Genomic DNA, 18,021 nt, shown 5'->3' with positions numbered 1-18,021 from the left:
CCCAAGACCCGATCCGGGACTCGAGCGGATCCGGATCTAGAATTCTAAATAAATGTCACGGGTCTGATATGATTGTCACGGGTGTGTGTAATCTTAACTGACTTGTCCAGAAGGACCCATACAGACCCAAATGAGACTGCTGCAGTAGAGAAAGAAAAATTGCATAATTTACCCTGCTGTTCTTTGTTTTTCACAAGAATGGCGTGTGTAGCTTGATGTTGGCCAAACATAAGTCATCAAAGCGGCAGTAGGCAACAGTCATAGAGCCTCCGCGTGGGGCTCCCTCCTCCTAGTGTCACTCACTCACAGTAGCTTACTGTGTGCAAGGCCCCTGCTAGAGCGTCACCTCTATACCTCGTGCTTTATCATCTCTGGTTAATAAAGTAACTTAAATTGACTTTGCTGCTGCTTCTCTCACTCGGAGCGGGTCTGACCAGGTCTATACAAAACAAGTGTAGTTCTAGTGTCCGTTCCAAACGGGTCTCAATATTTTAAAAATGTATTTATGAATATCTGAGTCAGATGGGAAAGCCCCAGGTCCATTTCGGAACGGGTCCTCGAGGCCTCTAAGGAGTAAGGACCACCTCTGCCCTTCAAATAATAAACTCATGTTGTTAATGACACATCCACTGCAAACAATACCTTCAACCTTTCCTGTTTGGACCCTTGGAGTCAGAGTTAATGTTAAAACAGAAAACCACCATGTCAGGCCAACAAACAGTTTGAGGCATTTCCACTATAGCTGACAATGCAGCTAAGCTATTCACTGGTTTGTCTCAGAAAAGACTATTGACCTGATTGAATCTCACACCATTGCACTTTGCCATTGCTCTCAGACCTGAGTGAGCATAGGCTGACATGTTGTCAATAACACACAGGTCTAAAGTGGCAAACAGGTAAACATGTTATTGTCGTTTGAAACCTTAGGAGATGTATTGACTGTTAAATTGCTGTAATACCCATGCAGAAGTCAGGTGTGGATTTCTTAACAGTAATAGAAAAAAAGTTAATATTTAACCACTGCGAAAATGCCTTCTGTCTGAGGACCTGGACTGTCGACTACATTAATTGTGTACTAGGACTAGTCATTTACTGTAAGGTTATATTTCACAACTGTAAGGCCTTAATGGCAAAGTTGAGTTGTTTGCGACGGGCAATTTGTCTGTCTGAGGGACATGGGTATGAGGTGCAGGACACAAATTGTCTGACAATAGCCAGATTGCATTCATTCAATAAAAAAATACACACTCCAAGTTAGATATCATCACAATGTGATAGGCTTCTGAAATATTACACCTAAATGCGTAAGAGACCAAGTTTAATTCTATTTATTAAACTATATTTCATTAATTTCATACGGTGAACTGCTCGTCATCGAACTTCTTGCGGTGCATAAGCGCGTGTGGTTCGCCCTGCCAAAACAGCCTTTACAAAACCACTCGTTTCATTTAAAAAAACATGTAGGCTACAATAACAACAAATGTATATTGAATTTATTTTCAAATGGGTCACTTTTACTTACTTCCATAACGTGGCTTGTGTGAATTAGCTTTTTCTTCATAGTACATCCTGCCTCGGTTCCTTCGGTTATAAACTTAGTGAATGTAGCCCAGTCAAACCAACGCTAGCTAGCAGCAAACCATAAACCGCACCTCGAGTTATAAATTCAATATGAAACAAAAAAAAGCTCATTTGTAGTGGTGCCACTATCAATAGTAGCGGCTAAACAGTTTTCAAAAGTTCCTTTCCGTCGAAATGCACCACATGCCTCCTATCACTCGCTCAGCAGAACGCCCATCGCGTTCACCCTTGATGGAATCATGTCAGAAAGAGCTTGTCATTCAATTTCCCTCTGGTCCAGTGCAAGTGTTCACAGTGGGTGCACTCTGAACTGACCAGACCGCATTAATGCTGTAGCCGTCTCTGGCACCACCTGGTGGTCAATTTATCATGACATGATGTCCCTCTCTTGCTAGAATATTGGCGACAAAATAGCATCGGTGAAAAAAGTACATAATGTCATACTTGATAATACCTTCATAGAAAATGACCCCAGTAAAAGTGAGTCACCCATTAAAATTATACTTGTGTAAAAGTCAACAAGTATTTGTTTTTAAATATACTTACATATCAAAGGTAAAAGTAGATATATATAAATAATTTAAAATTCCTTATATTAAGCGAATCAGACAGCACGATTTTTTAAATACATTTTTTTATGGATAGCCAGGGGCACACTCCAACACTCAGATAATTTACAAACAAAGCATTTGTGTTTAGTGATTCCGCCAGATCAGATGCAGTAGGGACGACCAGGGATTTTCTCATTAAGTGCGTGAATTAGACAATTGTCCTGTCCTGCTCAACCTTCAAAATGTAACAAGTATGTTTTGGTGTCGGGAAATGTATGGCGTAGAAATTGCATTATTTTCTTTAGGAATGTAGTGGAGTAAAAGTAACAGTTGTCCAAAATATAAATTGTAAAGTACAGATACCCCAAAAAAACTACTTATGTAGTACCTTAAAGTACTTTACACCACTGCAAAATAGCCTCGAGATGGCAAATTAATAGGTGAAGATGTGGTGGCTATCTTGTCTATGGAATCATTAGAATAAAAGGGTCGTTTTTTAAAAGTTGATGTAGTTGGTATATCAAGAAATGCATGGATAGTTTGGGATGACATGACACTTGGCTTGCAGACATCAGCATAGTTGTGGACTCCAGTCACATGACTTGGATTGTCTGACTCCAGTTACACATTTTATGACTTGGGATTCGACTTGATAGAAAATAAAATAACTTGACCTGGACTTGGAGCCTCAAGACTTTGGATTCGACTTTGATTTAAGACTGATACCTTGAATTTATGTGGCCAGGTTTTGTAATGCTTTGTCACTCATTTTGTGTCACAGAGTCTATGTGGACGACTCTACACGAAGCCAGAGACAGCAGCCGCAGCACTGCATTTGCAAAAAAAACTGTAACAGATTGGCCAGTGAACCGCACACTCGGCACTCTGGTTGAACTAGAAAACTGTCAATCAATACAGGTCGGGGGTGAGCTAGGGAACAGATATAGGATCTGTTAAAGCGCAAACGTCAGATTATAGGAAGAAAGGATTGCTATAATAAATAAATATGCAGCTTCAAAAATTATTTTCTGATCAAGAATATTAACTCAGCAATGGGGAAACAATTACTAGCATAGGCCTACTGGTATTTTGGTATGTAACAATTGCTTGAAATGTATAATTTACTTATGAAGCTTGCATTTGGAATTGGTTTAACATTAATTATTACTGTGGCGAAGACGCACCATAGTCGAGACTCTTCACTTGCGCTCTCCAAATTCCCACCAGTGGAGAGTGCTGTTTTTCTCTTGTTGAAACGCTTTCTCTTGTTTTCACACGTTTAAATGCATAGGCCCTATGTGATATTCCATCTGACACTAAAATAATTGCTAGCGTTTCATTATTCCATCCGTGTACCGTTTACCAAAGTTACAATGGATGTGGATTTGATTTATTAGGATCCCAATAGATATACTGGGGTATCGGCACAACGAAACATATTACAGACAAAAGACTACAATTTACGTACACACACTCACGTTCACGTTTTTAAATGTATCTATCAGTTACACGTGCAGTGCACATGGAAATTGACTTTTACATCGTAGAACCAGTTTATTGGTTGTAATTGCCTATTGGTTACTTGTATGATCCTGGGGTCCAATTGCTTATATTATTTAGGCCTACCTGTTTGAGCGTCTGTTACACAGATTCGATTTGGTTTCTTAAGGGGAAGCTATACAGTCTTGCCCTCTAACCGTGACTATTTCTTTTGGGCTATTACCGGTGTAAATTTGGTAAATCTACTTGTATATTTTGTATGATATGGTGCTTTCACCATTGGATCACCAGGACCTGTAAATACTGTACATCTACACATTGAACATGTCAACCTGCCTTGCCTTCTGCTGACTTCATGCCTTTACCACTGCTACAAGGTCCCTATTTAACAAATACATCATCAAAATGTGTTGTAGACAAAATAAGGAAATGGGCATCTGGTAGGCTCAATAAAAAGATTTGTAGTTGAGAAAGTCATTGCATGTACAGTGCCTTGCGAAAGTATTCGGCCCCCTTGAACTTTGCGACCTTTTGCCACATTTCAGGCTTCAAACATAAAGATATAAAACTGTATTTTTTTGTGAAGAATCAACAACAAGTGGGACACAATCATGAAGTGGAACGACATTTATTGGATATTTCAAACTTTTTTAACAAATCAAAAACAGAAAAATTGGGCATGCAAAATTATTCAGCCCCCTTAAGTTAATACTTTGTAGCGCAACATTTTGCTGCGATTACAGTTGTAAGTCGCTTGGGGTATGTCTCTATCAGTTTTGCACATCGAGAGACTGAAATTATTTCCCATTCCTCCTTGCAAAACAGCTCGAGCTCAGTGAGGTTGGATGGAGAGCATTTGTGAACAGCAGTTTTCAGTTCTTTCCACAGATTCTCGATTGGATTCAGGTCTGGACTTTGACTTGGCCATTCTAACACCTGGATATGTTTATTTTTGAACCATTCCATTGTAGATTTTGCTTTATGTTTTGGATCATTGTCTTGTTGGAAGACAAATCTCCATCCCAGTCTCAGGTCTTTTGCAGACTCCATCAGGTTTTCTTCCAGAATGGTCCTGTATTTGGCTCCATCCATCTTCCCATCAATTTTAACCATCTTCCCTGTCCCTGCTGAAGAAAAGCAGGCCCAAACCATGATGCTGCCACCACCATGTTTGACATGGTGGGGGATGGTGTGTTCAGGGTGATGTGCTGTGTTGCTTTTACGCCAAACATAACATTTTGCATTGTTGCCAAAAAGTTCAATTTTGGTTTCATCTGACCAGAGCACCTTCTTCCACATGTTTGGTGTGTCTCCCAGGTGGCTTGTGGCAAACTTTAAATGACACTTTTTATGGATATCTTTAAGAAATGTCTTTCTTCTTGCCACTCTTCCATAAAGGCCAGATTTGTGCAATATACGACTGATTGTTGTCCTATGGACAGAGTCTCCCACCTCAGCTGTAGATCTCTGCAGTTCATCCAGAGTGATCATGGGCCTCTTGGTTGCATCTCTGATCAGTCTTCTCCTTGTATGAGCTGAAAGTTTAGAGGGATGGCCAGGTCTTGGTAGATTTGCAGTGGTCTGTTACTCCTTCCATTTCAATATTATCGCTTGCACAGTTCTCCTTGGGATGTTTAAAGCTTGGGAAATCTTTTTGTATCCAAATCCGGCTTTAAACTTCTTCACAACAGTATCTCGGAACTGCCTGGTGTGTTCCTTGTTCTTCATGATGCTCTCTGCGCTTTTAACGGACCTCTGAGACTATCACAGTGCAGGTGCATTTATACGGAGACTTGATTACACACAGGTGGATTGTATTTATCATCATTAGTCATTTAGGTCAACATTGGATCATTCAGAGATCCTCACTGAACTTCTGGAGAGCGTTTGCTGCAATGAAAGTAAAGGGGCTGAATAATTTTGCACGCCCAATTTTTCAGTTTTTGATTTGTTAAAAAAGTTTGAAATATCCAATAAATGTCGTTCCACTTCATGATTGTGTCCCACTTGTTGTTGATTCTTCACAAAAAAATACAGTTTTATATCTTTATGTTTGAAGCCTGAAATGTGGCAAAAGGTCGCAAAGTTCAAGGGGGCCGAATACTTTCGCAAGGCACTGTATAAAAAAATGTTTTACTTGACTTGAAATCTTATGACTCAACTTGACTTGCTCTTAGAACCCACGACTTGGACTTGACTTGAGTCAAGACCTATTCTACTTTGGACTCGACTTGAGACTTGGATCTTGTTACTTGAGACTTGCTTGTGACTCGATTCATAGTGACTTGGTCCCACCTCTGGACATCAGAGAGGTTCACTTTACACACCAAGCTTGAAGTCAGCCAGGTGGAAGAGGTTCTGAGTCCCATATGGCTCCCTATCCCCTAGAGTGCTCTATTTTGGACCAGGACCAATAAAGCTCTGGTCAAAAGTAGAGCTCTATAAGGGCTACGACTGGGCAATATATAGTATCTTAAGGTATACCAGTATCGACTCACATACATTTTTAACGATATGTTGATACAGTGCTAAATAAATGAAAAGTTATACAAATAGTGCTACTTCACTGTCAGTTTTGTCTTAGTTTGGTTGAGTATAAAACAATTAGAATGGTTGCCACATTTTTGACAACATATTGTGATATGATATTTTGGCCACACACCTGGTCCTAATAAGGGCCCATAGGGCTCTGGTCAAAGGTAATGCATCATAAGGGCCCATAGGGCCCTGGTCAAAGGTAATGCATCCTAAGGGCCTATAGGGCTCTGGTCAAAGGTAATGCGTCATAAGGGCCCATAGGGCTCGGGTGAAAGGTAATGCATCCTAAGGGCCTATAGGGCTTGGGTCAAAGGTAATGCATCCTAAGGGCCTATAGGGCTCTAGTCAAAGGTAATGCATCATAAGGGCCTATAGGACTCGGGTCAAAGGTGTATAAAGGGGGTAGAGGGTCCTTCTGATAACACAATTTCCTATAGCTCACTTCATGCTAGTCTGACCACCCCTGAAGCCTACTGCTGCCAGCCATGCTTTTCAGTTCCTGGTAGAATGGGTTTATGGACAGGGATGAGAAATTAATGCTGGCTACACACTATCATGCCAACCTAAACCCTACTTGTTCAGATATTTAATTTTCCATTCCAACACTGTCCCAGCAATGGTGGATTACATAAATGCCCTATTTCACACATGTACAAGTGTGTATTAATATACATGTGTGAATTGGAAATGCCATTATAAATGGTGACCCACAAGCAATAAGAGTTACGTGCCTTGCTCAAGGGCACCTAGGCAGAGTTTACACCTTGCTCGGGGATTTGACCTAGCGACATTTCAGTTTCAGGCCCAACGCCCTTAGCGTTAGGCCACCTGCAGCCATGACGTGTAACTAGGCCAGAGCAGTGCAGCTTGACATGCCTGCCTGTAATAATGTATTGTGTTGCCCAAGTTCTTTCTTGTCTCTGCTGTGCTGATGTTGCAGGGTGTGTGTGAGAGAAGTCTTTAACTCCAAATTCCACGTAAAATGTCACTTTACATTTTATCTGTTCGTTTTGTTTGAATGTTTTTATTTTTATTGAAAGGCAAAAGCCAGGGGTAGATGTCATTCCTTTACTTGGCATGCGTAATGCCCACTAGCTACGACAATAAGGCAGTGAATACGGAAATGTGGATTGTGTGGATTAGCATTTTGATGTCTTCAATGTGGCTGTTTCTGTTGTTCTTTTAAAACTAATACCACAAGCCCTCACTTTAGTTTAGCCGCGTCATCGTTTCCAACTTTATAGGACTGGAATTATAGTAGTCTATACTAATTGAAAATCTGCATTTTTAATTCCTGACAACAATTGATAATATTTTCTGACTTGCAAACATTGAAGGCAAGATAACTCATATATTTCTTCGAGGTCTGATTATGAGAGTGCAGGGCTAAATAAAAGCGATTATTAGTGTAATACGATTTTGGGCCCAATGCTCTGCAGTCTGCATGCACTCTATCTGATATAATATTATCTTCAAAATGACCTGCTGCAGACCTATATAAGCTGCAATGCACTCAAGCTTTATATCCTCAGGAGTTGAATGAACACATGATTGAATTTGCTAGAGAACATAAATCTTTATTTCATATACTTGATGCTCATAAGCAGCACTATTTGCAATTCCTGCCATTCTTCTATAATTAAAACAATATTCACAGGGCATCATTTGGCAAATGTTTCTCTACTCAGCTTCCTGTTTATAGCCGTCTGTACATACAGTCATCCCACAACTGGCATGCCCTTCACAATAATGTACACACCTTTGTTCATCTGAGCCCACACCTTTGTTCATCTGAGCCCACACATTTGTTCATCTGAGCCCACACCATTGTTCACTTAAAAAAATGTCCCCAAAAAACTGACGAGTGATACATTCACTTTTTTTCTTCCAAAAATCTACATTTTCTCTTCCTCTGGCAGAAGAATACAATAAGAACACAAAGTTGAGCACAAAAAAAGAGAAGTTTCATACACACATGCAAGTTTGTACACACAGTAGTAGAGGACATGTGGCTTTTAGCCAAGGAAACACAGACGTAGAACATGGATAGATGGATTTATCGCTTGAACACAGCTGGAGAGGCATCAGTCAATCAAAAAGCATACAGATTTAACTCAGAAGTCCACCAACTACAGCATTGATATGTACAATACACACACACACACACACACACACACACACACACACACACACACACACACACACACACACACACACACACACACACACACACACACACACACACACACACACACACACACACATTTGTTTTACTATCCTTGTGGGAACCAAACTATTTATTCCCATTCAAAATCCTATTTTCCCTAACCCTTAACCTAACTCTAACGTTAGCCCTAAAACTAAGCCTAACCCTAACTCTTATCCCTAACCTAACCTCTAAGCCAAACATAGGACTTTTCCTGGTGGGGACTGGCGAAATGTCCATACCTGTCCAGATTTTCCTTGTTTTACTATCCTTGTGAGGACTTCTGGTCCCCACAGTGATAGTGAAACCAAACCACACACCCACACAAAAAAAGAGAGACACTTATTCATCCTTTGTAAGATACCACAGGCAATGCTGTCACAATTAGGCTAAGACGCTAGGTTTAACACATCCAGTACCACCATACAGCTGCAATCCTTGTTCATAAATAACTGGTATCTTATTGTATGCACTACACTGCTGAGATATTAACAGCAGTCAGTCAGTAGCGTTGGTTTGACACAAGCCCAATCAGAATGTTGTTACTATAAATACTCAAGTTCCATTGATTATGTCATCACTTATAACATCATGAAAGCATCAACAAGTCAGCGGTTGATCATTTGTAGTGCATACCAAGAAGCAAACAATCAGCAAACAGACTTTACCATATCCGAGATGATGTAAAGCTAAAATAAGGAGGGGGCAAGCAGACCTCAGTTTTGATACAGTGGACTACGAACACTACGATATACTCACAGATACGACACACACGGGAACAGGAGAGCTACACAGGCAGTAAAGCCACAGATAATACTAAGGAGCCATGTAGAGATGTAGACCTGAGACTGAGGTCTGGTGATCATACTGCTTACAGTAACGACAGCTACCTGCAGGATGCCTTATCAACGTCAGACGCATTTGTCAACTTTGGGTGAGAATTTAGAGACTGAAACATTATGCAGTGTACAGCACTAATGCAATGCCATTATACAGTGAAAAGATTTATACATGTGCTACGTACTGAATTATGTGTACAACATTTTGAAAAATACTGTTTTGTTACTGATTCCAAAATGTCTTCCAAATTGTCACGTGTTTTTTTTAATAACAAGCACTGGAATAGTTTACTCAATGTTGTAAAACGGTTTAAATATTGCTTAAAATATCCACGCAAATGCATTCCCACTGGGCACACACTGGTTGAATCAACGTTGTTTTCACGTAATTTCACTTCAATTACGTCTTGTGGGGGTCACTCTTATGCAAGCAGTTACTAACTTACTTACTTACTACTTACTTATTGCTCTAAATAACATTTGATATTTTCCAATCCAGTTTTAAAATAATATTGTCTTCCAACTTCATCTGAGGGGAGGGCATCTTTTTTTAAACTGATATGGAGGTTGTACCTTTTACACGTCACAATGTGATGATGTACAGTACTTGAAAATGTTGACCGTAGTGAGAAGGGACATCATACACACACACACACACACACACACACACACACACACACACACACACACACACACACACACACACACACACACACACACACACACACACACACACACAGAGTTCACTTCCTGTTTACCTCCTGTACCCTTCAGTCTCCTGTTCTGTTGTCTATGAGGAGAACGCTCCGGTGAAGAAGAGGCACATTTAAAAAAAAAGGCCATTCAGTATCTTGAAAAGGAAGCAGCCTGACATGTCATTACAAAGTCAGTGCCGAAGAGAAACGCCAAATCAAAGGCTGAACATAAATAAATCCCAATCAGGAAGTCTGCATACAATACAACACATAGGAGAAGAAGAGTAGATACAAAAAAATTGGATTCTTACATTTCTCCCAACAAATTCTTTAGAACAGCTGCAGATACATACCCGCAAAAAAAACATAAATATTAACATATTGATACATTTAGTATGTACACTTCAAATAACAACAAATCAAGTTATTCAATATGGCCTAGAGAGCTGGTGCAAAGGGCTTTGACATTGAGTGTTTATATATGACTGTGGTAGAGTGGGGCAGAACACTGTAATAAAAACACATCTTTATGCATCTGTCAGTGTAAACTAATAAATAAATAGCCACAACTGACAACAAACACATTATTATAGTTTCAGATGTTATCTGGGAGAAGCTTAGCTTAGTTAAGACCTGTCCATCACCATGACTCTTCATGGTTGACAGTTCAGGGTATGTGCGTATATCTAGCAGACATTACAAGTGAAACATTATGTGAGAACACGTCAAGCCTGACAAAGATCCATCTACACTCAGTGGCCCAGAAATACTCTTGTTCTCTCCCTGGGCCTGTCTGTCTAAGCCAGCTGTGTTGCAGCTGTGTGGTCTCCAGTCTTTCTGATCATCTATTCCCCTGTCTCTCCCACTGCAGGGTGGCTGTGCTCAGAACAGCTTGTTATCCCCTCTCTCCTCCATCTGTCCTGGCCTAATAAGAACGCATTCATATGTACAGCACTAACCCTGCCCCTGCAATGACTCCAGACAAACATGCCTGGAAGTTACTGCTCATAAGATACAAAGCAACAGGCGCTACTGACATCTATACAACTCACATAGCACTAACTCAGTACTGACTTCACAAGCCAGCTCATAGCGAACAGGCCTTGACACTGATATAGAGTCTACTTCAGCCAACTACAGGACCCATATACAGTAGTTCCCTTCACAGCCAGTACTATACGGGGATGGATGGACATAATCCACAGGCAATGGCCTGGCCATCAATCAGTCATGAACAACTGACCATCAATTCCCCTGAACAATGCTCACCACAAGCTTCACTAAAATATATACCCCACTAACTCTTATGATTATATCATGATGAAATAACATGAAAATATTGAGTGACATCATTCCATCCTGGAAGGGGCGTTGTGACATCCCCAAATATTACATTCAATAATAAATAGGAGTTTCCCTTTGACACCAGGGAATTGTGCAGATGGTCTGGAGCTTGGGTTGTGTCTTGTACATACGTAAATTGATAAAGTGAAAGTAGATATACTGTTTTGTAGCAATATGGGGTGGGGGTGGGGAGTTATGCAATTGAACTCCCTTTGAGACCACAAGCGGCAATAAGCAAATCAAATCTCAAACATCCATAGGACATGTTTGAAGCAAACCCTTTGCACCAGGTTTGGCCCAAGTCTTCCACAGGCCAGGTGGTCCTTCCTGGGGCTACATGAGTACGTTGGCCCTGGTATCAGGCAGCCGGAGCCCCACCAGGCCTCCACACACCAGCACAGATGAGGCCAGGAGGATGGGGATGGACTTGGTGATGCCAACCAGAGAACCAAAGATCAGGTTTCCCAACACTGCAGCCAGCTTACACAAAGCGTTACAGAACCCAAAACCTGTCCCTCTGACACAGAGAGAGAGAGAAGGGGGGGATTAGAAAGTCTTTTAGTAATTTACAGGAGTTTTATATGTATGTCTGTATGTTTTTTCATGCTTGTTGTGTGTGCAGATAGGAATGGATCATTTATATTTTCTTGCTAACTATACCTTCTGTCTGTAGGGAAGGACTCTGTGGTGACCACGTCCAGTGAGTTCCAGGCTGATATGCTCAGGCCGTTGTAAAGGCACAGCATGAAGATCATCATCGACTCACTGGTGCCGAACCACAGGAAGAAACAACTGACCCCTGACAGAACCATGGAGCCGCCTGTACCACACACACACACGCGCGCGCGCAGACACACACACAGGCGCGCGCAGACATACACACAGACGCACGCAGACACACACACGCAGACACACACACGCAGACACACGCAGACACACAACATCCTTTTTTTATTTGAACAACCTGCTGCAGTCATGCTCATAACAAAGGTAGCCCTCAGAAAGGACTTTGCAAACTATCCCTGTACATACCTAACATGGAAAGGCGTCCGATTTTATCCATGAGCAGTGCCGAGACGATGTTGCCGGGCAGAACAGCCAGAGTTCCAAGGAAGTTGATGAAGTAGACCCAGTAGGCGCTGTAGTCGTCATCAAATGTCATCTGACAGCCCGTCTTGTTGTGGTGAAACGTGCTGTTGATCACCTCTGTGTCATCTATCAGTTTGGAGTCATCGATGTCTGCCATCACAAACAGGAATATAGGCATGACTGAGACTGTAGCAAAGAAAGGACAATACCTAGCAAACATTTTTCAGCCCGTCGAAAACTATATCTTTACAAAAAAGGAAGTATGAAAGAAAGGAGAACAGGTCAAGCCTGACAAAGATCCTTCTGGATTCTTCACGGTGGCCCAGAAATGCCCCTGTTCTCTTTCTGGTTCTGTTTGTCTGTCTTACCAGTGTTGTAGAAGAACGCCTCGATGAAGGTACAGTTCCTGAAGTAGGATCCCACCGACGTCACGTCGTCAAAGTAGCAGTTACGGAAGGTGGAGTCAATGAAGGTGATGGACTTCAACTTCATATTAACAAATCTGGACGGTTCAACAGAGGAAAGTGTATGTGTGGACATGGTTAGTTACTAATGCCTACATGTCATGTTCATTTTACAGAGAAATCCTTGGCGATTCTGTATTTAACGTTTACTCATCTCATCTAGTTGACAGAGACAAAGCAGATAAGACAACATGCCAGATGAATATAAAAGCACCATAGTAATGACTCACATTTTCATCCATTTTAGTCCATCAGTCCCATTTTCATTGAGGATGCAGTTATAACTGTTTGCCCAGCATTAATGTGGAAGAGTTTTCTCTTTCTTCCCTACCTGTCGTTGATGAAGACACCATTGGTGTGGATCTGGTTCTCCATGGTGAAATTGAAGGTGAAGTCCTCGATGCGTTCGTTGCTGTGGATCTTCACCTTGGATGCGTAGTCATCTGCCTGGAGGTGCTTGATGACGTCAGGGAACCACACAGACAGGCCGTAGTACCTGGATCCACAGACACACACAGTGTCGTCACCAACATAAAGGTTATGTATGTACCACAGGGAATTTGGCGTAGGGAGTCACTTTAGTGGATATAGGTTAACAAATAGAAAGAAATCCATGTTTATACATAGGAGCCAGTTGAAATGTATTGGAACTATAGGGGTAGAATACACGGTTTCTGTTGGGTTTCCAGGAGTGTTCTTTTCTTCTCAGGCTGCTTGAATTCCCATCCTGTCACACTGAGAGGAGAGGCCAATGAAAGCATATTGATTCAGTAGTTCTCCTGAGAGCAGGGAGTTGCGACCTCTGCTACCACGTTGGACAGCTGACAGAAATGCAATGTGGCTGCAAGCGCAAAAGTCTATGCCATTTCCTGACGAAAGAAGTTAGCCTATTCTGACTCCTACAGCTCTAAATTAAGAACCGGACCTTTCTATCAGGAGAGAGGGAGGGAGCGGGAGTCATTACGATAGAAAAACTTACCCAAAGGACAGAGTAAACCACACAATAGCTAGCTTGATAGTGCTTTCTTTCAGAGTGTAGTCGAAACACTTCATAAAGTTAACCCAGATCTGTGTAGAGAAACAAGAGAGACACATCAATAATGATTTGTGAGTGCAGTGCAGGATAATTCCGCTTCTATCATGGCCATCTAGCGAGCCAACAGCAGGAGAGGCAGAGAAAACCCACCCCACATAGCTCTGTCTTGGACCTGAAGAGGGCCTTGGAGACTGGGTTCCCCGACTCTGATTTAATCTCCACCAGCTCATCCAAATGCTTGGGGATCTTGATTCTGTTCACCTGGGATGGGAATTATGGGAAATTGAGTTTTTAATAACATAATTACATCAAAAGTCATGTTTATGCTGTTTCTTCTTGTAGGCTACTGCTGGTGGAGAAATGTAACTGGAAGGTGGTCTGTGGCTGTGGTCCATTCATTGGATATCTGTGGGTGGTACAAGGAAGCTCGGGCCCTGGAAGCACCTCGAGGAATTGGAATTTACCTGGTTCTCTTACAGTATCTACAACTATTCTGCATTGCTTTTACATGTTTCTATGGAAAAAGGTAGGCTATGCAAATTGATAGGCAAGTTCAAGTTCAAGATTGATTGAGCCCGTGTGCTATTGCATTAGCAGCAAAAACCTGCATCTTAAAATATAGGCTACAGATGTATCATGAGATTTGCAAGGGCTTTAGTTCACTTCCAGAGACAGGACATCTGACACCAAATAAAGATCACTAAATGTAGATTGACTGGGGTGCTGTTTCCAGGCGCGCCTCGGGCATTGCGTATTTGAATGGCACAAAATACCTTTCAAAACCTTTTCATATCATTGATATTATACTCGGCACATACTTAAACAAGTCGCAGCGCTGGCGGTTATAAGCCTTCGTTTTTCTACTGCGTGAACAAAGCAAGAGCCGAGGCGGGAAAACACTCACGGTGAAGACTTTCTCCGGCTGCCCACGCGCTCGCATGTTGGTGTCATGGATCTGCTTGAGGATCATCCAAGCCTCGTCGTGCTTCCCCACCTGACAGGAGGGAGAATTAAACGGGATTAACGGAGAGAGAACCGGGAGCACTCCTCCGTGACAGCCATGCTCACGCAGGGAGGAGATGGGCTGAGATGACAGGAGTCACGACAATGATGACTCATTTTACTTCAAAGTATAATTCTCCTACAGTAACAGGCGTAGCCAACTGTCACAGTCGTTAGTTTATTATTAGCTTATTATTTGCCATCTTTGACAAAACATGCAAAATGGCGTGCCATGTAGCCCAGACCTCTGCTGCTGAAGCTTTAGGCTGATTAACTGTTTGCCTCATAGGCCTTGCTGTTGAAGAACAAAGCATTTCCAACTTTCATGAACTAGGGGCATAGTCATGTGTGGGCCTGGGTGGAAACAGGCCCACCCACTGGGAAGCCAGGCCCTGCCAGGCCCACCCAATCAGACAAAAAAATACTCCTCAGCACCCACTGTCATGAACACACTTAAGCATTATAGTAACCTAGGATAATGTACCCTCTTCAATGGTTTTCTGAGGAAATAGATGCTATAGGGACCTAAGCTGCTATAAGGCCCTGGGTTAATGATAACCGATCCTTGCACTATCATCAGACTTAAATAACCAATTATCTAGGCTATATGTCTATCTGGGATTGGTCTACATTCTTTAAGTTGCCTATACTGTTCAGAACTGGAACTATTGAATTGAAAAGCTGACCATCCATGCCCACACACAGACATAGTCTGTGAGGGGCAGGCACTCTCCCTAAAACCCCATTTCCCATAACGCTTTACTTTACCTCCAGGTAAAACCTGGGGCTCTCGGGCATGAAAGTGAGAGCCACAACAGCACAAACGCAGGGCAGGGCGCAGACGACCACAAACACTCTCCAACTGTGGAACTGGTAGGCAGAACCCATACTGAAACTCCAGCCTGCAACCAATCACACACGAGAGAACACGTCAGCAACCAATCACACACAATACATCATCAAACAATCAGACACAAGAGAACACATCAGCATGTTATACATAATGGTCACATTCTCAAGAGAGGGAGCTTCAATTTTTCAATTCATACAATATTCAACTTGTTTTTGGTCTCCGTTCATAGTAGTTCAAAAATGTCACAGGAATGGGTCTTTTAAGTTACTTGTGGGCAACTGACTCTTGCTTCCCTTGGTGATGTGACGTCTGTTCTATTTGTACAATTTCTATGGGGTATATTCCAGAAGACCACACACAGAGGAAAGTGCAACACACAAAGCAAACAAATAAAGGAAGGAAAGAAAGAAAGAAAGGACATTTAAGTTGAATCATGTTGTACCTGATCTCATCCCACTATGTCCAATTCATCTTCATAGCAGCAACACACACACACATATTCTCACATACACAAAAACATGCACACACACAATCAATTTCCAATTCCCCTCTCTAAATGCCACTTATCTCAGCACATTCTAAAGTCATTTTCTGGACTATTCAACAGCGAAGGTGCATAAAGATGGCGGCCCCCATGTACTTACAACTTACCTCATTTGCTATGTTCGCCTTATTGTACATTGCTCTACGTTACTCTTTTTTTGTATCGGCATTATCACAGTATACATGATCCCAATTCTACTTCCAAGATGGCTCCAATTTGAAAAAACAAAACATTTGATTGTGCTGATTTACTGGCACATTGGACCATTTGGCGCACCGTAGTTTAAGAACTCTGTGGGTCGTGCTACAAACAATGTCATATCTGAATTCCTTCACCTTTTTGCACCTTTGCCATTGGAAAGGAACGTGCCGGACTAATTATGTCCCTGAGCTGGAAAAGGTTGCTGTAGCCTTCAATTATATCTATCCTCAATCATTGTAATAGTACACAGCCATGTAAATAATCTTAGCCTCAACACTGAGCGACCCATGTACAGCACTGTAATTTCATAGCGCTTTCCCTTAGGCACAGTAGAACCCTTCAAACCCTTAAATGTGTGTTTCATACATTCTGTGAAATAGTTTATAAATATCAAATTTGTTGCCCACTTTAATGGATCTTACTGAAAATGGGTCTTACTGAAAATTTGATGGAACATCGAGAAAGTAAAATCTTTTCAGAATCACCTTTATTCGCCAAATAAATTTGTATGTACAGGAATTTGTGGTGCCGCCACAATAAACAGGATATACAGACAGATGATAAGCAGGATATATAGACAGACAATAAACAGGATATACAGACAGATGATAAGCAGGATATATAGACAGACAATAAACAGGATATACAGACAGATGATAAGCAGGATATATAGACAGACAATAAACAGGATATACAGACAGATGATAAGCAGGATATATAGACAGACAATAAACAGGATATACAGACAGATGATAAGCAGGATATATAGACAGACAATAAACAGGATATACAGACAGATGATAAGCAGGATATATAGACAGACAATAAACAGGATATACAGACAGATGATAAGCAGGATATATAGACAGACAATAAACAGGATATATAGACAGACAATAAACAGGATATACAGACAGATGATAAACAGGACATACAGACAGATGATAAGCAGGACATACAGACAGACGATAAACAGGATATACAGACAGACGTTAAGCGGGATATACAGACCGATGATAAACAGGATATATAGACCGACAATAAACAGGATATACAGACAGACGATAAGCAGGATATACAGACAGACAACACAATGGACACAGAATTAACACAAATCCACATGTGGTATGTACACTATAAACACTGTAGCTGAGAACTACAGTAACAGGGTAAATCCAAAACAATGAATAGGTATATTTTTGTTCTCCTTATCTCCTTTTTACTGAAAATGACTGTTCTTCAGTGTGTGGGAGTGTACATTAGTGTAAGAGGGCTAATGCAATGTGTGTGTGTGCTTATGTTCCCTGTTCCTATTTGGGGAAGGAGGGAGAAGAGGGATGTTAGTCGTGACCTCCCACGTCTCTCCCTCTGGATCAGGCCTTTTTCTTTTTAACACGATTTAAAGGAATAACCCCGTTATCCATCAGCACTGTTAATGTTAATGCAAGGAAATGAGTGCTAGAAATGAATCTAATGGCAGATTGATACCACCGCTTATTAACCACTGTGGAAATAAAGCCAGACTTGAAGAAAGGCTGTCATACACAGATCATCTCTCTCAAACCACCCGTGTATGGC

The 18,021-nt window shown here is 41.4% G+C and overlaps 2 protein-coding genes across 3 annotated transcripts in view; both read right to left on the bottom strand.

Annotated features, from left to right (window-relative positions):
• iqgap2 (IQ motif containing GTPase activating protein 2) overlaps positions 1-1,843 on the bottom strand; it is a 76,796-nt gene extending 74,953 nt beyond the window's left edge. For both annotated transcript variants that reach the window (XM_064969987.1, XM_064969996.1), the window contains exon 1: positions 1,523-1,843. In XM_064969987.1, coding sequence (XP_064826059.1) covers positions 1,523-1,568 — 46 coding nt within the window. In that variant the 5' untranslated portion in view covers positions 1,569-1,843. The remainder of the gene's footprint in view (positions 1-1,522) is intronic.
• A 5,878-nt stretch (positions 1,844-7,721) lies between these two features.
• Positions 7,722-18,021, bottom strand: part of sv2ca (synaptic vesicle glycoprotein 2Ca) — a 31,825-nt gene continuing 21,525 nt past the window's right edge. The window contains exons 5-13 of the mRNA XM_064969976.1: positions 15,614-15,747; positions 14,748-14,837; positions 13,994-14,104; positions 13,787-13,875; positions 13,139-13,303; positions 12,712-12,845; positions 12,287-12,493; positions 11,915-12,074; positions 7,722-11,771 (exon numbers count right to left, since the gene is read on the bottom strand). Of these exons, the coding sequence (XP_064826048.1) occupies positions 11,588-11,771; positions 11,915-12,074; positions 12,287-12,493; positions 12,712-12,845; positions 13,139-13,303; positions 13,787-13,875; positions 13,994-14,104; positions 14,748-14,837; positions 15,614-15,747 (1,274 nt within the window). The 3' untranslated portion in view covers positions 7,722-11,587. The remainder of the gene's footprint in view (positions 11,772-11,914; positions 12,075-12,286; positions 12,494-12,711; positions 12,846-13,138; positions 13,304-13,786; positions 13,876-13,993; positions 14,105-14,747; positions 14,838-15,613; positions 15,748-18,021) is intronic.

The sequence above is a fragment of the Oncorhynchus masou genome, chromosome 1, assembly GCF_036934945.1.
Source record: "Oncorhynchus masou masou isolate Uvic2021 chromosome 1, UVic_Omas_1.1, whole genome shotgun sequence".
Taxonomy (NCBI): Eukaryota; Metazoa; Chordata; class Actinopteri; order Salmoniformes; family Salmonidae; genus Oncorhynchus; species Oncorhynchus masou.
This window is presented reverse-complemented; position numbering and strand designations above follow the sequence as displayed.